The following is a 27,978-nucleotide window of genomic DNA, read 5'->3' as shown; positions in this document are numbered from 1 at the left end:
GCGCGCCTGCCTACGCCCACGCCCCCTACATTTTGGGCGCACACTCGGGCGCACACCCCTGCGCGCGCGCGCCGCCACACTCGGGCGTACGCACACCGCTGTCGGGCCAGGGATTGCCGTGTGGGCGGCGGCCCGGAGTGGTCCGGGGCGCTCAGCCGGGTCTCCCTCTAGGGCTCCGCCGGCCGCCCCGCCCCGCCCCGCCCCTCGAACCCGCCGAGCCGAGCGCGCCTGGGGCTGCAAAGTTTTGCCTTCAGTCCGCCAAGGCAGCGCGCAGGCTTGGGCTCGGCTCGGCTCTGCGTGGCTCCGGATTGCCGTGACCGTGCCTTACCGTGCGCCCGGCTGTGCGCCCCGCTCTGCCCCGCGCCCCGCGCGGATCTCGGCATCCCGAGCCCCCGCCTGCGTGTGCAGTCTGCGTGCCCTCCTGCCGCAGGGTCTGTTCTCAGCCTCCTGTGCGTCCTCGATCTCCTTTCTCCTCCTCCCCGGCGGCTCCGGCCCCTTCGCCTCCGCCACCCATCATGGCTCGAGGCCCCGCTCGGACCAGCCTGGGACCCGGGTCCCAACAGCTGCCGCTGCTGTCGCTACTGCTGCTGCTGCTGCTCCGGGACGCAGACGGCAGCCACACGGCCGCCGCTCGGCCTCCCCCGCCTGCGGCCGCCGACGGCCTTGCAGGGGACAAGAACCCCCAGCGGTCTCCTGGAGACGTGGCCGCTGCACAGAGCCCAGGCGCGCAGGACATGGTCGCTGTCCACATGCTCCGGCTTTATGAGAAATACAGCCGAAGGGGTGCGAGGCCGGGAGGGGGCAACACGGTCCGCAGTTTCCGTGCCCGGCTGGGTAAGTAGAGGGGACCCCCGCCCCCCTGCTCCTCATCCTCCGGCCCTCCTCGCTTGTCCATCCTCTCACATCCCTGCACCTTTCTTTTCCTCTTCCTTCTACTCATTGACTAGTTCATTCATTCTTTCACCAACTATTCCGCCTTCCCCCTCCTCGCCCCTCCGTGCCTGCAGCACTCTACGCCAGGCCCTGAGCCTCCAGTGGGAAGCCAGAGTGACACAGAGTGACAGATTTCCTGCCCCTGGGGTGCCGCTAAGCCTGCGAAGGTGGAAACCTTGCTGGACACAGACCACCACCACCACCCGCCCCCCCCCCACCCCCAGGCTGTAAGCACAGGATGAAGATGGCACTGGGCTGGCAGAGCTCAGGGTCTCTGTGTGTGGGTAGAGCGTGAGGGTGGGGGTTAGGGGATCCATGTAGCAGGGTTTAGTTGTGTGGACTCTTGACAGATGAGGCGGGCGCGGAGGAGTGCCCACCAGGTGGGTATAATGCAGCCCTGACGGAAGAGCAGGCACTGGGCCCAGGCACATACAGTTGGGGCATTTAGTGGGTATGGGGTTGGGGAAGCAGGGTGGACTGAGAATGGGCTTGAGTGCCCAGCCTTGGGTACATGGGACTGAAGTCTGCTGAGCACTAGCATGAAGTTTCAACCATGGTGGCTTGAGGAAAGTTCTAGAAGCTTGGGCAGTGGGGGTTCCCCTTTTCTTTCCTGCCCTTGCCCCTCTTGGGTTGATCCTTTCCCCTCTCCCCACACCCTGGATGAAACTGGACAGAGATCATTTGCAGACCCCTACCCGCCCTACTTCCAAGAACCCTTCAGAATCCAGCTTCCGCTGACTGCCCGCCCAGCCTGGGCTACCTCTGCAGGCCCTGAGTGAGCAGAGGGGAGAGGTGCAGCCTGGTGGCAGGGGCTGAGGGAAGACCCTCGTTGTCGTGGAGATTACTCATGGTCTCAGAATGCCATTGCAGAAAATGTGGGTAGGGGTTCCCTGCAGCCCTTGTGAAGGAGGAGGCCATTCATCAGGAGAAAGATCATTGATCTGTAAGGCCCCCTTTTGAGGTAGAGGGGAACAAGCCCAACACTGGGCAGCCAGACAGCCTGGGGTCAGATCTGCCATCTCCCTGTTGATCACTGGCTGTGTGACTTGGGGTAACACAGCCATGACCACAGACCCAAATTCCAGAAGCTTGGTCTCCCATAAATGTATACTGGGAACTCCTGCCACAGAGAGGCCCTTCCCCCACCCCATTCCCATCCCCTACTGGACAGACTCACTAGGTCAGTGTTCCTGGGTTCCAAGCCACCCAGATCTAACTCCATCCTCCCTGGTGCCTTTAGTTACATCTCAGGGCACATTTCTGCAGTATTATTATTATTAAGCCACTCAAGATTCATCTAGCATGACTGTAACCTTGGGCAAATGGCTGAAATGAAGCTCTGTGGACTTGAGTGTACTCATCTCCAAAACTGGCAGGTCATGGCAGTATCTTCCCTGTGGAGTTGCAGGAAAGATGATGACATGAAATGATATGTGTAAGCCCTGAGCCCAGCACTGTCTGGGTTAGGTGTTGGTACATTGTATTTCCCCATATATAAAACATTTGTGTTCACAGCAGTGTAGACTTGACCTTGCATCCATTAATTCAGTCCCCGAAGCCTTGCAGCTGAGGAAAGCAAGGCTGGCAAGGTTACTGCTGCAATAAGGGGTGAATATGACCGCTGAGCCCACCTGGCTCCTACAGGCCCAGGCGTGAAGGTGCACAATCTGTTTTTCTCTTCTCATAGACTGGGGGTACAAGTAACAGTGAAGCGACAGTTAGCCTTGCTTCTGTTCTGAGAAGAACGTGGTGGCAGTACTTCAGATCCAGCCCTCTGATTTTACAGATAGAGAAACCCAGGCCAGGGCAGGCAGAACTCTTCACAGCAGCAATGACTGGCACTGTCCGTTTGTCAGGATCAGGCTGTTTTCTCTGCTGGCCCCTCTGCAAACTTCCATCAAAACTGAGCCCAGGATTTGGGAGACGGAGGGTGGAACAGACAGTTACTCTGTTAGGCAGATGAGAGTTATTCTGGGCCAGTCTCAGATTTTCTGATAAACCCAGCACTCTTGTTTAAACCATCTGGCAGCCATGGGTAGAAGTCCCAGCTCCGCCAGCTACTGGCTGTGTGCCGCAGCACGCATTACTGTACCTCTCTGAGCACTGATTTCTTTGCACATAGAGGCAAGGTGAAGATTCAGTGGGACGAACTAAATTTTGTGTCTGACTCAGGAAGCTTGGTTTCTCGTCCCCTCCCTTGATTGCCTTAAGTTGGTTCGTACCCAGCTACAGCCCTCAGAGGTGCCTGCTTCATGCTCAGTGACCCTGCTGTGAGGAGGTGTGAGCCTGGGCAGGACTCCTTATTTTATGAATGAGGCACAGATGTAAGGGTTTCAGCTCTGGATCATGGCAGTGCCAGCCTGCTCCAGGACGGTGGCCTCTGCTGTCTCAATGGGGTGGTCCCTGCAGCCCATGTTGCAGTGGAATCATGGCCTCTGCCTGCCAACAGGCAGCACAGCTCAGATTCCAAGTGCAGGCTGGGAGCTGGACCAAATCCTGAATCTGTGACCTGGGCCAGGGACTGAACTTGTCCATGACTCAGTTTTGTCACTTCTAAAATGGAGCTAATCATGTTCTCTTCCTTATAGGGCTTTTCAAATGAATTGCAGTAAGTCCCGTGCTTAACACTGCCTGGCACGTGTAAGTTCAGTAATGTATTAGCTCTACTATTAATACTCCAGCCACCTGGCTCCTTCCCTCCCTTCCATTGCTCCCTGAAGTATGTCTTGTTCCCTACAAGTCCACGTCAATGGAGAGAGCTTCTGAACCTGACCATAAAGGTTAAAGGTTAGACACCTCCAGCCCCACACAATCTGCATTTGAGTCTAGGCCTTTCCACCTTCCCATAGGATACTGGGCAAGTTACTTAACTTCTCTGAGGTTGGTGTCATCTCTAAAATGCGAGTAATGATACATACCCATCTATCAATAATGTGAAAAGTCACATTCAGTTGCCGAAGTCCTTCCTGAGCACCTCATTCAGTGGCAGATGCTGTAAGCCCAAAGGACACGAAGAAACAAAGACTATTGGCCCTTTCCAGAAAAGCTCACAAGCTGGTCGAGAAGGAGGAAGTAAACAGAATCATATGAGCAGCAGGACAAGTAGAGCAATGGAGTAAGAGCGGGTTGGGACTGGGCTTCAGGAGCCCCAAGGGACAGCACTCACCCGGCAGGGGAAGGGCTGATGGGGAGGGGCTGGGGAAGCCTCCACAGAGCAGGGGGAGCGCCAGACAGATTCTGAAGGGCAGAGGGTGTCAGCCAGGTATGGGAGTGAAGCATACCCCCGCGCACCAGGACCTCTGAGGAGTTTGGGCTCCATGAGGAAATAACAGGAGGAGAGAGTTGGCAGATGGAAGTGGACCAGCGGTCCATCGCGGCCATCAAGAGCTTTGAGTGTGATGATGCCTATAGGAAGCAGGGCGTGTAGAGCGTGTGTGCGGGGTGGGGGGTGGAGAAGAGAAGAGGAGACGGGAGGGATCATGAGAGTGATGCATACTATGCAAAAATCATGGAAAATCCCAGTAAGGAAAAGAAATTATCCCCAATCACAACCCAGATATAACCAGGGTTAATAATATTTTGTGGAATATTACATATAGTTTTTACCCTAATGGGATTATATTTTCAACATGTATGTAAAACCTGCCATATTTTCATTCTTATTTGAAGTTACTAGGGTGCTTTTTCATTACTGGGCATCCTGAATTGTTTTCTTATGCTTTTTTGGCCATTTGCAAATTTTCCTGTGGAAACCACTTCATCCACTTGGGGTTCTTATCTTTTTCTTAGTGATATGTAGAGCTTGTGAAGGATGTTGACTCTTCATCTGTGACAGAGGATTTCCCTGTGAAGGGTGGGTGTGGGTGTGAGGGTGACTGGTCCTGGGGTCACACAGGCAGTCATCAGGTTGTAGGCAAAGACGGTGGTGGAAAGATGCAGAGTTCAGGGTGGTTGTGGAGAAACAAGATGCAGCAGCTGGGACTGGTTGGATGCAGGAAGGAAAAGAGGCTGTGAAGATCCTCAGGCTCCAGGTGGACAGAGTGGACAGGTGGCAGTGCCTCCTGTCGGGCAGAAGGACAGTGGTCAGGGGTGTGGGGTCCTAAGTGTAACAGAAGCGTGTGAAACCAAATGACCTTGTGTTCCAAGCACCTGCTGTGTGCCAGCCACCTTGTGGAGAGTGTGCAGGAAGCATGCACACATTCTGCCTAGTTGACTGAGGCACAGAGAGGCTGTGTGACTCGCCTAAGGCCCCACAGCTAGTCAGTGATGAAGCAGGGTTTACACCCTGACTCTGGAGCCTGCCTAAAAATAGCCGCTCAGTACGCAGTAGTCCTCTCTGCTTCTCTGCACTCCACTGACTGGCCGCCGCTGCCTGCTTCCAGCTTATTATGTTGGTGCTTGCGTCTTCAGTCTGGTGTTTGCATGCTGGTCTCCCTGATGGCTGTTTCAGGGGCAGTAGGTGAGGGGACAGATCACCAAGTGGATTCTGTTTCTATTGAGCAGAGCAGTCTGAGGGTCCTGGCCAGCAGGGAGCCTGGAGCAACCACTGGGCTAGAGCCCTTTCCCTACCTCTTTCCCCTCCAATCCCGTCCCTAGGAAATCAGGAGGAGGTTGAGTGCCCAGTAGAGTGGACCTGATTACGCTTCTAAGACTTCCAAAGATCCATAGAGAGATCAACTTGTCTAAATCAGGTCCTTTCTTTCCTGGAGAGTCAGAATGCAACCTCATCCAAGTAATGACTTGTGTTTGCAAAATATTTTAAGATTTCACAGCACATGACCTTTGTTAATTAGCTGTTAGGCAGATCCAGATTCTATCTAAGGTAACTGGTTGGGGAGGATGGGGAGCGTGTGGGCTCAAACAGGCCTGGAAGCATGCTCTGACTCTGCCCCTTGCCAAGTGGGGGACTTGAGGCAAGTTGTGTGGTCATGTGCCCTCCCTGAAGCTGCATGCTTTTGTCCACTTGCCACCTCTGCTGCCCTGATTATGAACACAAGGAATCAAGCCTGCATATATGCTTGGAACTTTCAGTTTCCTGACTGGTAAACAATATTATTCCCATTTTAAAGATGAGAAAACTAAGGCTCAAAGGGAAGTAACTGGACAAATGTCCTCCCATGCAGTGCCTCCAGCTGAATTTGCATAATTGGCTGTGTTTTTCCAAAGAAAGAGACTTTCTGGACTTCTTTTAGGATGTTTGCTGAGCCCCAGGGCAGCAGGCCAGGAACCGTCTTTGTTCAGTGAAGCAGATTGGTCTAGCAAAGACCCCTTCCTACGCTACCATTCAGCATGCATTTCCGAGCAGTGACAATCCCTTAGGCTTTGCACTAGGATCTCAAGATACAGCAGTGTACTCAGCTGCAAAGCCCTGCCCTCTGGAATGTTGTGTTCTAGGGGGAAAGAGAAAAAGTTACAATGAAATATATATCAGCGTGTCCCAAAGTGATGTGAAGACATATGAAGCCCAGGACAAACAGAGTGATGGGGCAGCTCCTCCAGCCAGAGAGACCAGTGGTGCCCTCTGTTAGGGATGCTGCTTGAGCGGAGCCCTGAAGGAGAGAGGCACTGTGATTCCTGCAGGAGAAGTGATAATGGCAGAAAGAATAGCTGGGACAAAGCCCTGAGATGGGAGCTTCACGTGTGGAAGGAGAGGATGCCAGGGCGATGGGGGCAGAGATAGGGGTGCGGAGGGCAGATGGAGCTGGGGATGTAGGCAGGCCAGATCATAGGGCCTTGGTAAGAGGTTGAGTTTTTTTTGAGGGGGCGCTATGGAGGGCTCTGAGCAGGACGGTGACCTGATGCTGTCACCCAGCCCACGGGGGGCCTCCCGTGGACAGTGTCCTGTGAAGCTGTGACGGGCACCGCAGCCGCTCCCGGTCATTGCCATCTGTCTCATCCCGGCAGTGAGCTCCTCTGAGCACCTCTGTCCGCCTCTGCCAGGACCCTGATTGCCCAGCACTTAGCCCAAAGTAGAAGTATCCCAAATATTTATCTGGAAAAGAGAGGGAGGCGGGGGAGTGTGCAGGAATGGAAACGGGAATCATAGGAAGGAGGAAGGAAGGCTCTTTTCTAGCTACCATGAGACGGGAGTCACGGGCGCCAGCATGGTTCACAGGAAACTGGGACTTCTTTTCGGGGATTCTCCTCTCTAGCCGGGGCTAATCCAAGCTAGGAGACTTCAGGTGGGTGGCCTTTCTCTCAGTTCCCTGCAATGTAGGGATGCAGGCACAGTCAGAGCTGGGCCAGTCTTTGGCCCCTCAGGCCACCGGAGGCTTGGGGGTTACCCACCCACACGGTTCCCAGCAGGGAGGGTCTTCATGTAGCAGGCTGCCTAGTGAAGGCCAAGCTGCCTATGGCCAAAGGCATTCAAGCCAAATGGAGGGAAGACTCCTGCCTGCCCTGAGTGCAATTGATCAGGCTGCCTGACTGCTAAGATTCCTCCCTCTCTGAGTTCCTGAGCATGCTTTCCCTGGATCTCCATCCTAAGGGAGGGGCCGCATGCACCATTCCCCTCCCGTACCCCATGCAGAAATAACCTCCAGGGCAGGCCACACTCTCCTCCTCTACATCACATCTTGCCACCCAGGGGACAGTCCTCCCAGCACCTTCGTCTGGTCATACCCACCTCAAGTCAAGGTTGCTGTCCTGACCTTGGTGGTCCCAGTTATACTTCTTTAGTCCCTCTCTCGCCCTCTACTTTGTCACGGGAAGGGGAGCCAAGGTGCTTTCCTCTAGAAAGTCCCATCTTGGTTGCCCCCAGTCTGCTGTTTTCCTTCTCATCACGCACTGCAGATTTCTAGGCCAGAGATGCTTACATCCTGCTGTGAAGAGCCAGCTCTTTGGAAAGAGTCAGAAATGTCTGCCCTCAAGCCTCTTAAGCGTTCTCCAGCAAAGAACCTGTTAGCAGAACGACAGAGTTGAATTGGATAAAAGAAAAGTTCTTCCTCAGCTGTGTTAGCTGGACCACTGAGTGAGAGGGGCCTGTGCGGGTGTAGGAGGCACTTGCTCTGCCAGCCTGGGTCATTTGGGTAAAAGTGGTGAGGAAGCACATTTGGGGGATTCCTCCTCTGTGCCTGGCACCTTCTATATGTTCTTTATTTAATCCTCCAAGCATTCAGGCGAGACAGAGATTCTAGGTCCCCCTGAGGCAGATGAGCAAGGTGTTGTCCCACTAGGGCCTGGAAGCCTGGTTCCTAGGGTCTTTCCCAGCTTGAAGGGTGGGGCTGCCTTGTTGGTGAACTTGTGCAGGTCAACCCCAGATGTGTTTGAGGGATCCTGGTCCTTATCATGGTTCTGGCCTCTGGAGAGCAACCTGATGTTGGAGGTTCTATTGAGTGACCTGCTACAACCCTGATAGTGTTCTTTCTTTGTAAAACAAGTTTAAAAGGCCTTGGGCAGAATAAATAGCAGACACTCGGTTAGCTGTGTTCTTAAGTTCAGTTTTTCTCAGAAGCCACTCAGAATGCAGGTACAGTGTGAGGCATGCTACTTAATTTACCTCATTTGGACAAAGGACTGCATTTAATGTCTATAAAATAGAAGGCTGTGCAAATACAAGAGGCAGCAGAGGCGGGGTCAGGGGGCACCACTGTCAGCAGGGCTTGGATCCAACCCAGGCTATCCCAGAGACCTCATTCCAGCTTGTCTCGTGAATGAAGGTGGTGGGAACACTTGTTCATTGAGGCGCATCAGAGTGCAGGGGTGGGAATGGGAGCTTCAGCGTGCAGCAACCTGGAGCATTTACCCTGTCAGCCGGCTTTTTTTTCTTCCTTTCTTTGTAATGGGATGTGGACAATCTCCCTAACCTCTCTGACCTTAATCCCTGGTACTCATCTGGTCACTGAAAATAGCAAAGGGTGCCCTCATCAGTTCAATGTGAGAATTACAGGGGATGCGGAAAGCCTGGCTGGCCTGGAAGTGCTCCCATCGACAGGCGTTCCTCCTCTGTAACTTGAGGAGGAAGACCTTGTAAACATGGGGCTTATCCAGGAGACAGCCTAACAGGCTGTGATCTGTCCTTCCCTCACAGAAGTGGTCAACCAGAAGGCCGTGTATTTCTTCAACCTGACTTCCATGCAAGATTCAGAAATGATCCTGACAGCCACATTCCACTTCTACTCAGAGCCACAGTGGCCCCCTGCACGTGAGGTACCCTGCAAACAGCGGGCCAAGAATGCATCCTGCCGCCTGCTGCCCCCTGGCCCACCCGCACGCCAGCACTTGCTCTTCCGCAGCCTCTCGCAGAACACGGCCACTCAGGGGCTGCTCCGTGGGGCCATGGCCCTGCCACCCCCGCCGCGAGGCCTGTGGCAGGCCAAGGACATCTCCCTCATTGTCAAGGCAGCCCGCCGGGATGGCGAGCTGCTCCTGTCTGCTCAACTGGATTCTGGGGAGAAGGACACGGGAGTACCCAGGCTCGGCCCTCACGCACCCTACATTCTCATCTATGCCAATGACCTGGCCATCTCAGAGCCCAACAGCGTGGCAGTGACGCTGCAAAGATATGATCCCTTCCAGGCTGGGGACCCAGAGCCTGGTGCAGCCCCCAACAGCTCAGCAGACCCCCGAGTGCGCCGGGCCACGCAGGCCACCGGGCCCCTCCAGAATAACGAGCTGCCTGGGCTGGACGAGAGGCCGGCACAGGCCCCCCACGCCCAGCACTACCACAAGCACGAGCTGTGGCCCAACCCCCTCCGTGCGCTGAAGCCACGGCCGGGCCGCAAGGACCGCAGGAAGAAGGGCCAGGATGTGTTCATGGCCTCCTCACAGGTGCTGGACTTCGATGAGAAGACGATGCAGAAAGCCCGGAAGAAGCAATGGGATGAGCCACGGGTCTGTTCCCGGAGGTATCTGAAGGTGGACTTCGCGGACATAGGGTGGAATGAATGGATCATCTCACCCAAGTCCTTCGACGCCTACTACTGCTCGGGAGCCTGTGAGTTCCCGATGCCCAAGGTAGGGGGCATCAGGGTCACCCTGCTGTGCTCTGCTCACTGTCACTCCAGCTGTGCCCTTGCAGGCAAGTCCTTCTGTCTCCTGACTCTGTTCCCTGTCTGTAAACAGAGATGATAACACCTCTCATCCATTCAAGCCAGGGAGTAGCTAGACAGAGATGCCCAAATGGCAGCCTGTTGGGTGGATACAGCCCACAGATGGATGCTGTCTGGCTGTCCTTTTGAAAGTGTTGCCTTCATAGCGTTTGAATTTTAAATCAGAACCTTTCTGCTTTTGCAGAGCAGGAGATCCATCCTTTTAGGCATGTGTTTCCACACAGCAAAATCACAGAGATTGCGTGGACACTGGCCGTTCCCCCACGCGCCCCCCCACCCCCACCCCACGCCCGCACACAGGTCCGGTCTCTTAAACCCCTTCTTTGCCAAGGCTCTTCTAGAAATCTGGTTTGGATTTCAGGGCATGGTGTCTGTAACCAACGGTGCTGGCCTAAGTGGCTTCCCAGTGTGACTCCCCTGTCCCCACCCTCCCCTCCCCTCTCAGGGCAGAGGCTCACGTGGCAACTAGCTCTCATTGTTCGCAAGTCTGCAGGACACACGTGGGACTGTTTGCTCCATTGCACTGACCTGGGTTTTCAGATGCTCACCTTCCCTCTGGGCTGGGCCATGGCTCTGTCCATCCATCTCCCCACAGCCTGCACTGTCGTGGGATGGCTGCCAGAAATGTCAACCTCGGCACAGAGCACACGCTTTCCTCCTACTTAGCTCTTCCTCTGAGTTCCAGGTCATGCCTTCCCCTCCAAGAGAGGAAGTCAGTGCGTAAATTCACTGTGAATGTAAATAAATCAGTCAGCTGGGGAAATCCCAGACCCAGACCTAGGGCCGTATTAACCTGTTTGGGAATTAAGAGGCTTCAAAGCTGTGCATGTGCAGGAGAGAGGAAGGGAGGTGCCTGATAGAGAGACAGGCGTCTGCTGGAAGGATGCAGCCCCAGCGGATGCAGAGTGAGTATGCGGCAGCCCCCCGCCCCCCTCCCCGACCCCGCTGGCTGACCCAGCACTTACCTTATCAGTCTGTCTCACTGTCTTCCCACCTTCCCTGACATCAGTCTGAACTCCCCAGATGCCGGTGTCCTGGCTTCGCTTCCCACCTCCCACCTCCCCACCAGAGGCACACGACATATAAAACTCTGGCCGACAATGAGCTGAAGCATCTGTAACGTGGTCCTGTTCCTCTTAGGGGAGGTGTTTGAAAAATGGCATTCTCCGTGTCTGCAGCTGGGACCCAGACACTCCTGGATATGAGAGGCTGCCTGGAGAGGGAGGGGGAGAGAGCTGGAGTGGGCCCAGCGAGTGTGGTTTCCAGGCCAAACTACTTTCTAACCGAGGGCTCTCGGTCAAGTTATTTAGTCATTTTAAGCCTCAGTTTCACCAATAGAATTAGAATCATGCCCACCCCATAAGACGGATATGAGGACAAGATGGGGCGATGCCAGTGAAGCGGCACCCGCCGCCTCACAGGCAGACCTGCCCAGGAACGGGGTTTTCAGCCCCGTCGCGGTGGTGCACCTGTGCCTGCTGGCCTTCCCCTCCTGCGTGGACAGCACATGTCAGTGCTCGCTGGACTCTAAAGGCTGGGTGGCTGTGGCCCGAGGCGCCTTCTCCAGCCTTTTCCCTGGCCAGTTCCAGGTGCTCCCTGGGGATGTGTGACGTGCAGCTGCCCTCAAGTGGCCAGTGCCTTCCCGGATGCACCTTCCCTCTAGGAGCCCAAGGTTTCGGGGGAAGCGGGTGGGAGGACGCCTTTTGCAAAGGTCTCTAGGACTCAGCCTGTAAGTGACTTCAGAGGAAATGTATACCCAGCCCTGGGATCTCATCTTGTCTTCTTTCTCACTTTTTCTTCTTCGCCTTTTCTGTGTCCTCAGTCAAGGACATGTGGCAGCATGGTGGGTGGTGAGGACTGCAGGGTGGGCAGAGCTCGGAGGTGACCACGCTCCCTTCCCCCTTGTAGATGGTCCGCCCATCCAACCACGCCACCATCCAGAGCATCGTCAGGGCCGTGGGCATCGTCCCGGGCATCCCAGAGCCGTGCTGCGTTCCCGACAAGATGAGCTCTCTTGGGGTCCTTTTCCTGGATGAGAACCGGAATGTGGTTCTGAAGGTGTACCCCAACATGTCTGTGGAGACCTGTGCCTGCCGGTAAGACCAGCTGCTCTGGAGTGGAAGGAGCCTGCCCTGCCCACACACAGCAGGGTAGTATTCTGGGAACCTTCTGGAGTGAGCGCTTGACTCAGGGTGCAGCTGCAAAAATAGGGCAGAGCCCGCAGACAGCCATCTGTCACCCCAGGGCATCGCTCTGGGGTTGGGGTCTTTCATTGCTGGTGATTCAGCCTCCTCAATGCCAGTTCGAATCCTTTAAAGGGATCTGGGAATTAAACCTGACCTGATGGCTGCTCACAGCCCATCCCCTCTGCTCTGAAGGCCTGAAAACCAGACATATCCATATGTTGGGTTTTGTGACTATCATCTCATAACCTGGAAAGAAGACTACGAACTTGAAGGTGCTCACTCCCTTCATATGGAAAGAACCTCTGTTTAAATAATCGGTTTAAAACACTTTGGGCCACAGAGTGATGCTGGAAAATGGATATAGAATATGGTATAAATGGATGTTTTCTCTCAAAACCCACTCCAGATGCTTTTATACATACAGTATGCACATATAACCAATTTTGGTTTCTTTTTCTTAATATATATTTTATTTTAAAACAAAAAGAAGGGAGTTGACACTGTTCCCCCACAGAGGTAGTCATGCTGGTTGCGTGCGCATTGTTTAAACATGCTTATTGAAATAACCCACACAGCAATATGTTGGGATACTAAAACATAACCAAGATTTTATATTTTTGTAAATTATACTTTCTATACTGTAGATTGTGTATGGTATGTGTTTTTATGGAAAGCTAATAAATTAAAGGGACAATGGTATCTTGAAAAACTGAATGTCACCCGTTCCAAAATATGGATGGATCCCCATGCGTAAGTATGACATCGGGGGTCACAGCCTTCTTTAGGAGCTGAGGCCCCTGTAAGTCATCTCCACACTCTCTCATCTTTAGCCTAAGCTCCAGACACTGGCCACTCCTATGCCTTCCAGGGTCCTACTCACTTATACTGCACCTCAGGTCCCCACCCTGGGCTTGTCCAGGTAGAACACAACCCAGGCATGTTTAGGGGTCTCACATCCTAGCTTCAGTGGGGATATCAGTTGATGGGGAGCTGCTTGAGATACTTAAAGGAACATCTATGGACGCCTGGTCAGAGGTCTTCTCGGAGTAGTTCAAGCAAGAGACTCAACAGGAGTCGGGGATCTTTCCAGAGATTCAGGGACTGCTCCTGAGGGACTAAAATGTCTGCTCCTCCCTGCCGCCTTGTCAGCATCTCTATCCCAAACAGCCTCCCCCAAGCGACTCCCTTGTCCCTGAGTTGACATTGCCTTACAGTTGTAGAGCCTGAAGCTGACTGACTGGCATTTCTGAGTGAAAGAAAAAGTGAAAGTGAAAGTCGCTCAGTCGTGTCCAACTGTTTGAGACCCCAAGGACTGTAGTCCATGGAATGAAACTGGGTCCGGTTGGGGGCAGGTGTGTAACAGTCCCTTGGCGGGAAACTAAAAGGATGCCATGGTCCCCAGTCTTGCTTGGAGAAGGTTGAAAAACTATGAGCAGTTCTCCAAGAGGGAACTTGGAAGGAGAAAGGAGCCCAGGCTCCGGAGGTCAGGGTTCCTGGGCGAGGGATGTACTCCTTGTGAAACAAGTGAGGCGTGGGTAGAGCAGGACAGGAGGCCAAGCAGCCAAGCATCTGAACACTGCTGGATCCCGTGGGAGCTCTTGCATTTAGGCTATACCTCCATGTTAGTCCAGCTTTGAGGCCAGGAGGCTGGACGTTCAGACCCCCACCCTGCCGGTGGAGAGGCGGAAATTCCCAGTTCTCTGGCCCTCTGCAGAATCAGCCACAGTGGCTTAGGAAGCCCGGGGAGCCTCTTAAGAAGGCTGCAACCACAGCCACTGGAGACAAATCGACCTGCACCGAAGAGAATACAGAACAGGTAAGTAAGCGGAGCTGAGGGTACCTGGGTTGGGGTCTAAGTATTTTCCTCATAAATACCTTTGCTGCAAGCAGTTTCTTCAACATTTTTGTCGCACAACCAGTTGGCCATGAGGCCATTTTGCCATAGAAGATAAAATAGCTGGGGGCAGTTCCATTACAGTAAATAGTAGATCAGTTTGTACAGAGTCTTCTGTGAGCAGTCATACCTCTCACCCATCAAAACCAAAAGTTTACTCTGTGGAATCTAGGGAAATGGTACAGATGAACTTATTTGCAAAACAGAAATAGAGTCATAGATACATAGCTCAAACCTATGGTTACAAGTGGGGAAGGGAGTGGGCTGAATTAGCAGATTAGTATTGACATATATACACTAAATGTGTGGACACTGCTATGTATAAAATAGGCAACTAATGAGAACTTATTGCACAGCACAGAGAACTCTATTCAGTGCTCTGTGTTCACCTAAATGGAGGGAAATCTTAAAAAAAGAGTGGACATAGGTATACATGCAGCTGACTCAGTTTGCTGTACAGCAGAAACTAACACAATGTTTAAAGCAACTGTACTCCAACAAAATAAATTTTAAAAAGCCTGCAAACACACACACACACACCGCAAACAAAAGTTTGCTAAGCTTTCAAAAATATAGAAGAGGCAGCTACTAATTCACAACAGTCTTCAAGAACATTAATGATGGATTCTTTAGCTAATTTAGATATGGCAGCTTGTTCTCTCAGGCCATCTTTACCAAATTTATCACGCAGCGTTAGAAGTTGGAGGTGAAAGAAGAATGATGCTCCTCCTATCCCTCCTCACAAAAGAGATTTTTATGTGATTCCTGATGAGTAGAAGTTTTTGGAAAATGGTGAAAATTTTTAACGGAATCTGGCTTAGATTAATTCAACCAAGAGTTTGCAAAAACCGATGTTATCATTTTCTAGTGTAATATAACTGTCAAGCAGTTATTTTTTTTTTAAGGCAAAATGGCCTTACGGCCAATTAGTTGTGCTGCAAAGCTGCTCGCGGCAAAGATGTTTACTAGTGAAAATACTGGACACACCTGGCTGGAGCCCAGCAGCATCTGCTGAGCATCCCCTCCGAGGTGCTCCGAATGGCCGTGGGACATGTGTGTGAACAGCTGCCCTGGGCACATGGCCCTACCTCTTGGCAGAGATCAGGTGAGGCAAGGGGGGTGGTCCTTAAGGCACACACTGCCTTATTCCTGAAGGACTTGTACTGGGACTAAATGATTCATTCATTGGATGGCTGGGATGTCTCAAATTGGTCTGCAAATTGGTTATGGCTTGGTTTGCCATGTCTAATCCTTTTTGAAATATGACAGGATATAAATTACTAGCAAAATAAGTAAAAACATTAGGCCTTGATAAAGTTCCAAATGCCTTTTTTCCCCTCAATATTAGAGTCTTCCTTTTCCTTTCTCTCCCTCATTTTTTTTTCTCATCCAACTGCTCCCTTTCCATTTCTTAGGAAAGATAGGGTGTTTTATACCATTTCTTAGGAAAGTTGGGGTGTCCTGTAATACTTCTATCTTATTCTCTCTGGCATTTGCTGTTTCTGGGAGATCTCTGAGGTCACTGTGAAAGCCTGCAACTTCCCTGTGCCCTCAATTCTGGATTACAGGGGTGGAGGGAGAAGGCTCAGCCATGGACAGGGGCGTTGTGCTTGAGCTGGGATGGATGGTACCCAGTGCTGATGATTTTGCTGTGGGATGAAAGGAACTAGTGTCAGCAGGGACCCCTCATGTTTACAGAGTGCCATGCAGCTTGGATAGGGTATCTCCTTTAGCCACATAGCAACGTTGCAACTGACTCCCCAGTTGGTGCTCCAGAAAAACCGGCTCAAAACAGGTAAGTAATATGGCCACCAATGTCTACCAAGACCACAGGTAATAAAGGCTTTGATATGCAAGGCTGACCGGAGAAGGCAATGGCACCCCACTCCAGTACTCTTGCCTGGAAAATCCCATGGATGGAGGAGCCTGGAAGGCTGCAGTCCATGGGGCCACTAAGAGTCGGACACGACTGAGCGACTTCACTTTCACTTTTCACTTTCATGCATTGGAGAAGGAAATGGCAACCCATTCCAGTGTTCTTGCCTGGAGAATCCCAGGGACGGGGGAGCCGTCTATGGGGTTGCACAGAGTCGAACACGACTGAGGTGACTTAGCAGCATGCAAGGCTGACAGGTGCAAGGCCAATGTGGTTGGTGCTGCTTCCCAGCTTCCCAGCCAGTGATGCCCTTCCCCGCCCCCTCCAGCCTACTAGGGTTGTCTCAATGGTACTCAGTGCCCTTACAATAAAGCAAGGTTTAAAAAGAAACGTAAATATGAAACAACTTTTCCCCCCTCTCTCTATATATATATCAACATCACATGATCACAGGAGCAAGAGGTCCTAGCACACAGCCCAGATGCGCACAGTCCTTGAATTCGCTTAACCACACCTGGGTCTGTGTGGAGGGAGCAGGGTGGTGGCCGGCCAGCCACTGAGCCCTAGTCCTGAAGTTATGCTTCCTCTGAAAGAGTAGAGCCTTAGTTCACGTGCAACTGGACGACAGTGCAGCTGTGAGCTGAAAATAGTAAGGCTGGAAGAAACCTTTGGAAAACTTCTGGTGCAACCCTTTTATTCAAAAAGAGGGGAACTGAGTCTGGATACTACCAGATGTCTTGCTTGAGGCATCCCAATAGGTGCCTCTGTATGTCTAAATCACTCTTAAAATGTCATCAGAGCTGTAGCCTGTAACTCAGGCTCCTTCTGTGGCCAAGGTAGAGATGGGACCATGATGAAAGAGGCTGAAGAAGTCCGGGGTGAGGGTGTGAGGAAGAGCCTCCAGGGGAAGAGAAGTGGAGAGAAGCAGAGATGGCTCCCCCAGGATGGAAGAGCGGGACTGAGCTAGTGGCATAAAGCCGCTGAAGCCCCACCTTGCGCAAAATGTGTTTGATGGCAGCATGTGCCAAGGAAGGCTGGAGTGGGTTTCTGTGGGAAAATGAGCAGGGCAGAACCACTTTGGCAGCTCTGACTCCAAGCTGTGCACCAAAATATTGAAGTTAGAGCCAAAGGCTATTTCCTTTTACCAAAATCGGGAAACATAAAATCTCATTCACTGATAAACTGGTGCTTCTGAGATTTCCAAATCTCCTCCCGTCTTCTACTCCCTAAGATGATGGTGCTCTTTCAAGCTTTGTACCACTTTTCCTTCTTACTCAAGTCTAATCCAATCCTAGATTGGTCCAATCTCTCCTGGCAGTCTTGTTTGTATATGTAGAGGGTGGGCGAGCAGAGGAATGAATGAACTGTTCATTCATTTGGTTGTTTAGCATCTGCTACATGCCAAATGCCATACCAGGCAGTATACGCATACTTGACCTCTTGGAAGGCTCATATGAATTTCCTGTTTTATCAAAGCCAATGTGCAAATTTGAACGATCAGAATCACCTGGAGAGCTTGACTAGCTTGCTGGGCTGAGTCAGAGTTTTTGATTTGGGGAAAGACTTCACATTTTTAAACCAGTTCCCAGGTGCTGCTACTGCAATGGTCCAGGGACCACATTATAAGAAACACTGTTCTGACAAATCTGCTGACCACTTGGGCACAGTTCAGAGACAAAGTGCCAGGAGTAAGCAGGATCTCAAGAAGTTGAGGCACAGAGCTGGGAAGTGACAGATCTGCTGCTCTGCCTGGTTCATGCTCTCTCCTTAGAACCTCAAAGTGGGGCTGTTTCACTCCTCTGAGCAATAAGTGAGTGAGTGCGGAACTTGAGAGGTCAAGCCTCTTGTGATGGAAGGGGCTCCTGACCCGTGGAGGCAGCTGTATCACAGTCAACCACCCCCAGCCCCTGGCAACCACCATTCTACTCTCTAATCTCTATACATTTCACTACTTTTAAGTACTTCATATAAGTGGGATCATACAATGTTTATCTTTTTGTGACTGGCTTATTTTATTTAGCAAATCTTCAAGATTCCTCCATGTCATGGCATGTGTCAGAATTCCCTTCCTTTTTAAGGCTGAATAATATTCCATTGGGTGGATGTACTACATTTTGTTTATCCATTCATGGATCAATAGACACTAGGGTTGTTTCTGCCCTTTGGCTATTGTGAGTAATACTGCTATGAACATGTGTTTACAAATATCTTTTTGAGACCCTACTTTCAATTCTTTTGGCTATATATACAGAAATAGAATTGCTAGATCACAGAGTAAACTGCTTGGGGGAAGAGAAAAAGGAGAGAGGAGTAGGAAATAAGATCATTGTGGTGCAGTTAAGGCAGCCCTTCCCTGAGGCAAGCAGGTGGCAGGAAGAGAGGGAATCCTTTTGACACAGGAAGAGAGGATATGATTTACAATCCCAGATTGTCATCTGGGAAAGACAGAACAAGACCCAAACCTTGTTTTCTAAGACCCAGAGTCAAGGGAATCTGTCCAGAGGAACCAAGGCCTGTTCATTCAGAGAGGTAGTAAGGGCTCTAAGTCACCTTGAGGAAAATGGGAGTCCAGGCTGGTAACTCGGAGAAGGCAATGGAGCATCCCAGGGACAGGGGAGCCTGGTGGGCTGCCGTCTATGGGGTTGCATAGAGTCGGACATGACTGAAGCGACTTAGCAGCAGCAGGCTGGTAACTGAAATTCCCCATAAGAACCTAGAAATCTGTGGGAGAGGGTAGGATGGCATCAGAGTGTGAGCACAGCTGGTCTCTTCTCTCCACCCAGCCACCTGCCCCCCCAGTGCCTTCTGGAGAAAGGGTAAGCCTGGGAGGATGTTTAAGAAAACTGTCACCTTGGTGCCCAATCGGAAACATCGTGGGGACCTGAGCAGAAACGTGGATCTGCCAGGCCATCCCAGCAGCTGTGGGACCCACCCAAACAGCAAAGCTGTGTGTCAGTGAGAAGCAACGGCGTGTGGGACCTTCCAGGACCTCTATCCCAACCTTATTTCCCTTTCCAGCCTTAAAGTTTGGAGTGATACCATCCCACCTCCATCTCTTTTGGAATAAATAAACCTATAGAGCTCTTGGACAATTCAGGAAAGAGATGCTCTAAGAAAGAAAAGCAGACCTTCCAATAATATGGATCAGGAGGTCTCATACAATTACTTAAGAAAAATAAAGGAGATATGGACATATTGATATCCTGAGTTTGTGGGGCAGATCATTGCACACAGAGGCACAGGTTTGCAGGCGCCATCCTCATCACAGTCTATGTGGCCAGGACCTCCAGACAGTGCAGCCTCCATGACCGGATACGATGACCCCCTATGTAAACAGGTCTACAGTCCGATATCCGAGATGACCATATCCAAAACTATTAGAAAACCTGAAGTTTATTTCAATTCCTTTCAAGACAAAACCTGACCTGAAAGGAGATTTGTGTTTTTATTTGTTTCACTGCAGAAATACCAATATGTTGTCCCCACTGGGGATATGACAGTATACACTCCATATACTGTATAGGGAAGTCACTCAGTCGTGTCCGACTCTTAGCGACCCCATGGACTACAGCCCACCAGGCCCTCCGTCCATGGGATTTTCCAGGCAAGAGTACTGGAGTGGGGTGCCATTGCCTTCTCCGTTAACAGCGGCTAGGCATATTATATTTACTTGGAGCTGGTATACTTGGTGACAGCCTTAGTGCCCTCGGCACGGCGTGCTTGGCCAGCTCCCCAGGTAGCAGCAAGCGCACGGCAGTCTGTATTTCCCTGGATGTGACAGTCGAGCGCTTGTTGTAATGCACCATGTGCGATGCCTCACCAGCGATGCGCTCGAAAATGTCGTTGATGAAGGAGTTCATGATGCCCGTGGCCTTGGACGAGATGCCGGTGTCCGGATGGACTTGCTTCAGCACCTTGTACACGTACATGGAGTAGCTCTCCTTGCGGCTGCGCTTGTGCTTCTTGCCATCCTTCTTCTGGGCCTTGGTCACAGCTTTTTTAGAGCCCTTTTTAGGGGCAGGAGCAGACTTAGCTGGTTCAGGCATGTCTATAATGACAACACCCAACAACACAGAAAGATCCTTCCCCAAATCTGAAGCTTCCTGAACTTCGAAACCCTCCTGGCCACAAGAGTTTTAAATAGGGGATTGTGGAGCTGCATATATCTCAAAATGGTGAGACTGCAGGTTATTTTTACATTCTTTCTAATGCTTTGCATTTCCAAAATTATCTGCACTATATACTCTTATCATCAGAATAGCAATCTGTCATGTTTTTAAGAAAACATCGAAGAGCAGCTCCTCCCGCTTCAAGAGCACATTCAGCCCACCCCCGCCCCCTGAGTCCCCTGGCTCCACCTCTTGAACATGACAGGCTTCTGGGCTGCCTCCAGGGACTAGAGCACCCTGGGGGGGTGCCTGCCTAGTTCCCCAGCTCCTCCCAGCCCGCTCCCTGCTGGGAAGTTGCAGCCCCACTTCTGGGGGCCATGCACCCATTCATCTTTCCCCTGCCTCGGAGTTCTTGAGTTGACTTGGCTCAAAGCCCAGTATGCTTCCCATCCGCTCTGCAAGCAGCCCTTCTGAAACGGCACCCTTCCCATCCATCCTCCTTGGCAGAGTCCCCAGAGGACAGGGACAGCAAGTTCTGTCCAGGCCTGGCCACTGGGGATTCCTGGTTCCAGCCCACCCTCACTAGGGGTGGGGAAAAGCTGGATGCACACCCAGGACCTCTGACCCTGCCTGCCCTGGCCCCTTGTTCATCTTCCTGAATCTGCTTAGCTCACTGCACCCCCCACCCCCAGAAGCCTCACCAGCTTGGAAAAACCTCACATTTAAATCCTCCTCACAGTAGACTCCCAGAATATTTTATGCTTATTCTTTGCTACAGTCAAACCCACATGCAATGGAAATGTTCAGATCTAAGTGTGGGCCTGCCGTTCTTAACGCAGACCTTGAAGCCCAGCAGGGCTCAGCTGGGCCACAGTCTCTCAGCTTCTTCCGGCAGGGGAAACATCTCCTGGGCATGCCCTGGACTCAGTGCTTCCCTGCTCCGTTGTCTCCCAGATTACATGGTTCTCCTGACTGACAAGCGTGGCCCAGGCAACCGCCCGGATGACATGAATCAAGACCTCGCCATCACCCCCAGACCACTGACAGAGCTGTACTTGGGTGCCAGGGCCAGGAGGCCTTGGTGTGTAAGTGATGTTTCTAGAGAGCAGGCCAGGCAGGCGCAGGGCCTCTGGGGATTCCCCCCAAGCTCCCATTCAGTCAGACCCAGGGTAGAGAAGCTGTAGCCAGAATGCAACCACCCAACCGACTGCGCCTTGCAGTGACTGCCATGATGGTTAGCACTTATTACCTTAAGTCCTTACTGCGCTCTTCTGAAGTGGAGGCCCAGAAAGGTAAATGACTTGCTCCGGGTCACGCATGTAAGAACAGCTGAGTGAGCTGGGATTTGAACCCACATCTGGTCTGACTCCAAAGTCTCTACCACCTCACTAAATTATATGTGCCACCTTTACCCATGATCTCTAAGACTCAGGAATTCACTTGACAGATGAGAAGCCGAGGCACCAAGTACTTGAGCCACAGACGCACATTCCAGTTCCACGGGAACCAGGCTTCTTACTAACCCCCCATCCCCACCCCAGTGGTCAGCCCAGGGGCTTCTGGGAGTTTTGTGCTGTTGTTCCCATATTTGGAGGACTTCTGGGTCTTATTTCTTTCCTGGATTCTTTGTTTCTGTGGCCCAGGAGATGGAGCATATGTCACCCTGCCTCAAGATTCTTTTGAGAGCTGGCAAGGAAATGAGAGAGGATCCATCCTAATTAGGGGGCGATAACCCCAAGGAGAAACTCGGATTCTTTGCAGCAGTCCGTGTCCTTCCCATTAGCCCTGTGCGTTTGTCAGATGTTTATAGAGCCTTCATTAACAGAGAGCCCCCTTAGATAAGAGGCCTGAACAGCATCAAGGGCCAGATAAGAACAAGTGGAGGGCACTTCGGGGACAGCAGAAGGGTGAGCCTGTGAACTGGCCCGGGTGCGCTGTACGGAGCTGTGGGCAGGACAATGCAGGCCGGCTCCTTCCGGGCTCCTCCCAGCACCCGCTAACACACCGCGGCTGCCGCAGTTTCTAGACCCGGGCGAGAGCATACCAAGATGGGCCGTGGGGCGCTCTGGGTGGCCCTGCCTGTGCTCTGCCTGCTGGCCTGCTCCGCCCTAGGGAAGCCACTGGAGAACCGGGGGCGGCCGTCCACTGGGGCAGATGCCCACCGCCTGCTAGGGGGGCCCGGCGGTGAGCAGGAGGGGGTCACCTTCGACCTGAGGATGTTCCTGGAGAACATGAAAGTGGATTTTCTGCGCAACCTCAACCTGAGTGGGGTCCCTTCTCAGGACAGAACCCGAGCCGAGCCACCGCAGTACATGATCGATCTATACAACAGATATACCACCGACAAGACGTCCACCCCTGCGTCAAACATTGTGCGCAGCTTCAGCGTGGAAGGTAGAGTCGGCTCCACGGGGCGCCCCGGGCGGGGGCGGGGGGCTCAGTGGTCGGTCCACGGCTGCGCTGCCCAATATGGTGGCCACTGGAGACGTGGGACTCTTTGTTTCAATTTAGGTTAATCTAAATGAAATAAAATTAATAATTTAGTTTCAGTAGCTTGGGTGCAAGTGCTCAGCAATCACGCCTAGCTACCCTATAGGAAATGGAGACTGTAGAACAATTCCATCATTGCATAAAGTTCTACCAGACAGCTCTGCTCTAGAAAATTCTCCCTCTCTGGGCCCAGCACCACATTAACACAGTAGGTGCTGAAGGAATGCCTGTTCGCTTTCTTCCATCCCTTCCCTACCCCTCCCTTCCCATCCTGTCTCCTTCCTACTTAGACACAGACAACTTATTTAGCCTCTAACAGGCGTCTTTTTAAACACTGAAAGACTGCCTTTGTCACTCATCAAAAGGTGTTTAAAATTCAGACAAATTCCTCTGAGAAACACTGGAAGACAACGTAATTATTTTCTAAGTATAAAATAATTTCCCTGATTTAGTAGGACTAGAAGAGAACGAATGTCAACTTAGGGCTTATGTCCTCTAATTCACACCACGTAGGTGACATGGTCTTGTGAGCAGTGAGCGGAGGCTTGCAGACCCTGAGGGAACTTTCCCAGTTCACATATTAATTAAGCAGCTGGATTCTGACCCAGTCCCACCTGTTTGCTCAGCTCAGGCTTTTTCTGCAGTTGCAGCCTCTAACCAACCAGGCACACAGGACTTCTTCCCTCCTGAGCTTGAGGCCTGCAGACTCCTGACCATATGCCCTAGCTAAAACATGCTGTGGTCATGCTGTGTGCCTGGCAAAGCTGTATTTCCAGTGGCCCCTGTGCTGTGCTTATTTGCTCACTCATGTCTGACTCTTTGTGACCCCATGGACTATAGCCTGCCAGACTCCTCTGTCCATGGGCTTTCTCCAGGCAAGAATACTGGAGTGGGTTGCCATGCCCTTCTCCTGAGGATCTTCCCAACCCAAGGATCGAACCCAGGACTCCTGCATCGCAGGCAGATTCTTTATCATCTGAGCCACCAGGGAGGCCCCTGATGGCCCCAAAGGAAAACAAAAATCTAGATTTAATGTGGACCTGTATTATTTCTAAAAGATGGGTTTAATTTTTTTTACATGCAGTCTGCAGGTAATATAGATACTGCCAGCATCACACTACGCCCATGGGACATGTGTGTAACCCCTGCTTTAGGGAAAGGCTGAGCTTCTTTGGCTGGCCCTAATCACCAAATCCTGTAGTCTGGGAGTCCAATGTTGGGAGCCATCTCAGAGACCCCTCCCTGCTCCCCTACCCCCAGCATATTCTGTGTCCCAGAAGCAAGTGCTCTGATCTGATCCCAGCTCTGCCTGTGGCCAGTACTGCTGTGGAGGCAGTGATCATTATCACAAACAGCCTGAGTGTGGCTCAGGCAGAGAGAGCACTTGTTCTCTAGATACCTGATGGATCTAGAGTCCCTTGGCAATTTTCAAGGCATGCCGCAGAGCACAGCCAGTAGCTAATGCACTGTTTATGGATCCCATTGACTACCCACATATGACACAGTGGGCTTAACAAATGGTACGGAAACCTGAACAGCTCATCCAGGCTGGGTGAGGACGCGCAGAGAGCTGTGTGAAAGGCCATGAGCTTGGGGTAGGGGAGCAGGCACAGGTAAAGTGGAGATGCACAGTTTCTGGGGAGGACATAGAAGTACTGATTGAACACCTGTTGTGAACCAGGGACACTCTTGGGTAGGCTTCATGTGCCTCCTTGTCAAAGCTTCACGCCAACCCTGGGAAGGTAGTAGGATGGAGCCCCATTCTACAGATGAGGAAACCGAGGACCAGAGAGACTCAGGACTTCTCCCAGTTCATATGCCTAGAAGAGGGAGAGGAAGGATTGGAATTTTAGGCTGCCAGATGCTGCCAGGTTCCATGAAGCACACAGTCTCCCCTCATGTTGGCATATAGTAGATGCTCAGGAAACACAACTTGTCTTCCCTCCTGTGACCAAGCCATGGTATAATAGAGATGTGCTAGTGAGAGTCAGCCAGGGAAGTGGGAAGAGAGACAGTTGTGTGGCTAAATATCTGTCTAACATATACCTGTCTCCATATGTCTAACATGACCAAGCCATTGAGATTCATCTATTTTTTCCTCACACACTGAAAAAAAAAAAGAAAAACCACCTTCATTTTGCTCATAAGTTACCATTCTGAATGATTTTCTATGTGATTTAGGTGATATTTTTAACACTGTAGTAACAAAATTCCACCATCCCCTCCCAGGGTCTCTCCTTTAATACTGGACGCTCAGGATTTGCACTCTGAGGCTGATAGCGTGCTTTGCCGTTTTGTTTACTTGGTTCTTTTTTTTTTTTTAAATGAGGATCTTTACAGGATATGTGCACTTTGGCAGCTGCACACGCTAAATCCAAGTCTCCACATCTGTAAAAGTGTAATAATACTTACATGTTCCTTGGGTCAATGTGAAGAGAAAAGTAAAATATAGTATGCAAAGGTGGGCACATAGTAGACGCTCAGTAAACAGCTGGAGCTGTCAGCTTCAATGCAAGACATCTCCTGCCTTTGTTTTTCTTTGGAAGATGTCAAATGTATCTTTTAAATACCCTACTACATTAAGGTCTTGAGTGAAACCAAAGGGAGACTTGTTAGAGATAGACAGTGTCACGCCCAGTGCCCTTTCATATAAACCATGAGTCTCAGGTTTGGTATTGTGAAAACAGACCCTCCCGGCAGACGGCTGTATATTTGCATTTCAGATGCTGTCTCTATAGCCACCACAGAAGACTTCCCTTTCCAGAAGCACATCTTGCTCTTCAATATCTCCATTCCCAGGCATGAGCAGATCACCAGGGCCGAGCTCAGACTCTACCTCTCCTGTCAGAGTCACATGGACTCCCCTCACGAGCTGAAAGGAAACATGGTCATTTATGACGTTCTGGATGGAGCTGAGGTCTGGGACACTCCTGCGGGAACCAAGACCTTCCTGGTGTCTCAGGACATCCGGGACGAGGGCTGGGAGACCTTTGAGGTGTCCAGTGCCGTGAAGCGGTGGATCCGGGCAGACTCTACCAAGAGCAAAAATAAACTGGAAGTGACGGTGGAGAGTCACAGGAAGGGCTGTGACAAGCTGGATATCAGTGTCCCCCCGGGATCCAAAAACCTGCCCTTCTTTGTCGTCTTCTCCAATGACCGCAGCAATGGGACTAAGGAGACCAGGCTGGAGCTCAGAGAGATGATCGGCCACGAGCAGGAGAGTGTGCTCAGGAAGTTGTCCAAGAACACCGTGGTGGAGGCAGGTGAGAACAAAGACGAGGAGGAGGAGGATGTGCGAAGCCACACGCCCACGGAATCGTCTTTGGTCAGACGGAAGAGGAGTACTGGGGCCAACAACCACTGTCAGAAGACCTCCCTGCGGGTGAACTTCGAGGACATCGGCTGGGACAGCTGGATCATTGCGCCCAAGGAGTATGATGCCTTTGAATGTAAAGGTGGCTGCTTCTTCCCCCTGGCCGACGATGTGACCCCAACGAAACATGCCATTGTGAAGACCCTGGTGCATCTCAAGTTCCCCATGAAGGTGGGCAAGGCCTGCTGTGTGCCCACCAAACTGAGCCCCATCTCCATCCTCTACAAGGATGACATGGGGGTCCCCACCCTCAAGTACCACTATGAAGGGATGAGCGTGGCAGAGTGTGGGTGTAGGTAGTGCTGGCCTGCGGGCGGGGAGGCAGGGTGGATGGGCTCTTAGTGACAGGCCCTGTGTCCCGCTGGGCATGACAGGGACCAAGCCCACCTGCATGCCAATCTGGAGAAGGAAGGGGAGCCACCAGGTCCCGGAGGTAAAGACCTGCTCTCCCTCTCAGGGCCCACCCCAAGCACACGCCACTGGGTAAACTACAGGGGAGGGGATGCCAATGGGCAGTAGGGTTTGGGGAGAAGAGGGAAGCCTGGAAGGGTTGCTGGGGTGGGAGGGGAGATGAAGAAATGGGGACAAGAGAAAGAATAATCCAGAGTCAGCAGAAAACTGAGCAAAAAAGAGGCCGAGAAGTCTAAACGGGAGATGCACACAGATTAATGGAAATTAAAGCAAGTGAGAGGGACAGGATTGACTCCAATAACCACAGTGAATAAAGGGGAAAGGAATGGGCCGTGTGCCACACCCACTGCACATTATTCCCACAACTCATGAGATGGGCGTCATGACTCCCAATTCACACATATGGGAGCCAAAACTTGGGCTCAAGTAGCCCAAATAGCAACAGTCAATGGCATGATTCCAATCCAGGGATCTCTACAGGTCCGTCAGTCACCAAAGCCAAGGACTCCCCAAGTACCCTGCTACAGTTTAGCAGGTCATCTGGTAACTGAAGACAATTAGACTTTGGGAAATGGAGACTGGGGGACAAACTGGACTAAGTCCGACCAGTGCCCAGCAGGATGACTGGGCTACTTGTCGCATCTAGGGTACATTCTGACTGCTCTGTGCCTGTGTCGATTCAGTGTCCAAGTGCTTTTTAAGATACTCCTGAGTCACAGAACTATCCCTTAAACCAGCTGCAGGATGGAGCAAATACAGGACGAATGCCCTCAGGCTGCAGTGTACGCTGTGGCCAGAGGAACTTTGACCCACTGGCACAGAGACTGTGTGACCAGTGGTTCATACAGGGCCACTCGCTGCCGTGGACTCAGACTGCAAGATGGTTGGCGGGGGTGCACTGAGTTTACCCTGAGGGATGGGCAGCCCATGGCCTGTGTCGCAGTTACTTAGCATGACCAGCTCACCACCATCACACACCCATGGGCTCCCGTCCCACAAGGACTCCATGGATGATGAGACCTGGATTTGAATTTGTTGAAATAAATGCATTCTTGCTTTGGTATTTGCAATATCCTTGTTTTTACTCCAGTACTCAGGTGACAACATCCAGTCTTCCTGGGTGAGGGCTCCCGCCATTGATGAACTCAGGTCTTTATTGGCCACATTTGACTCTGGCTGCATGCACGACTGTTTTGAGTAATGTGCATCCAGTCCCGGTCCTGGGCTTGGGCCTTGGGACCAGACTTCATCCCCACTGACCGCAAGAGAGGACCTCTGACTCTCAGAGTCACACATGGAAGGGGGTCGAGTAGGAAGAGTCTGGAAGTGGCGAAGATTCCACTCCACGGCCCTTCTGATCACCAGCCAGAGCAGATCCCAAAGAAGGCCTGGAGAGACCCAGGTCGTTCCGATTGGTTGAAGTTCCCAGATTATTTTTTTAATGGCTTGTGTTAAATGTTTACATGGAACCAATGAACAGCTTTAATACCAAAACACAATAAAACATTATTGTTTAATTACTGGAGTTACAGAAAATACTAATTTGTGGTATGACAGTGTTGCTCAATCATAAGGATGGATGACAGACATCTTTTAGTCCCTGTAGGGTGTTTCTGTGCCTGCATCAAAATTTCACTTGGAAATAAAGTCAGATGT

At 51.6% G+C, this 27,978-nt stretch overlaps 2 protein-coding genes and 1 pseudogene across 2 annotated transcripts; 2 read left to right on the top strand and 1 right to left on the bottom strand.

Moving 5' to 3' along the window:
• Positions 1–79: 79 nt before the first annotated feature.
• On the top strand, positions 80–12,868 carry GDF10 (growth differentiation factor 10). The gene is made up of 3 exons (XM_019954276.2): positions 80–834; positions 8,963–9,888; positions 11,892–12,868. Exons 1-3 carry the CDS (start codon positions 516–518, stop codon positions 12,081–12,083), a joined length of 1,437 nt encoding a protein of 478 aa, XP_019809835.1. The 5' UTR covers positions 80–515; the 3' UTR covers positions 12,084–12,868.
• A 6,524-nt stretch (positions 12,869–19,392) lies between these two features.
• LOC109553674 (histone H2B type 1-C/E/F/G/I-like) lies at positions 19,393–20,615 on the bottom strand (annotated as a pseudogene).
• A 1,259-nt stretch (positions 20,616–21,874) lies between these two features.
• On the top strand, positions 21,875–27,392 carry GDF2 (growth differentiation factor 2). The gene is made up of 2 exons (XM_019954253.2): positions 21,875–22,442; positions 25,262–27,392. Exons 1-2 carry the CDS (start codon positions 22,097–22,099, stop codon positions 26,209–26,211), a joined length of 1,296 nt encoding a protein of 431 aa, XP_019809812.2. The 5' UTR covers positions 21,875–22,096; the 3' UTR covers positions 26,212–27,392.
• The last annotated feature ends 586 nt before the right edge of the window (positions 27,393–27,978 follow it).

This window comes from Bos indicus, chromosome 28 (assembly GCF_029378745.1).
Source record: "Bos indicus isolate NIAB-ARS_2022 breed Sahiwal x Tharparkar chromosome 28, NIAB-ARS_B.indTharparkar_mat_pri_1.0, whole genome shotgun sequence".
In the NCBI taxonomy this organism is placed as follows: Eukaryota; Metazoa; Chordata; class Mammalia; order Artiodactyla; family Bovidae; genus Bos; species Bos indicus.
This window is presented reverse-complemented; position numbering and strand designations above follow the sequence as displayed.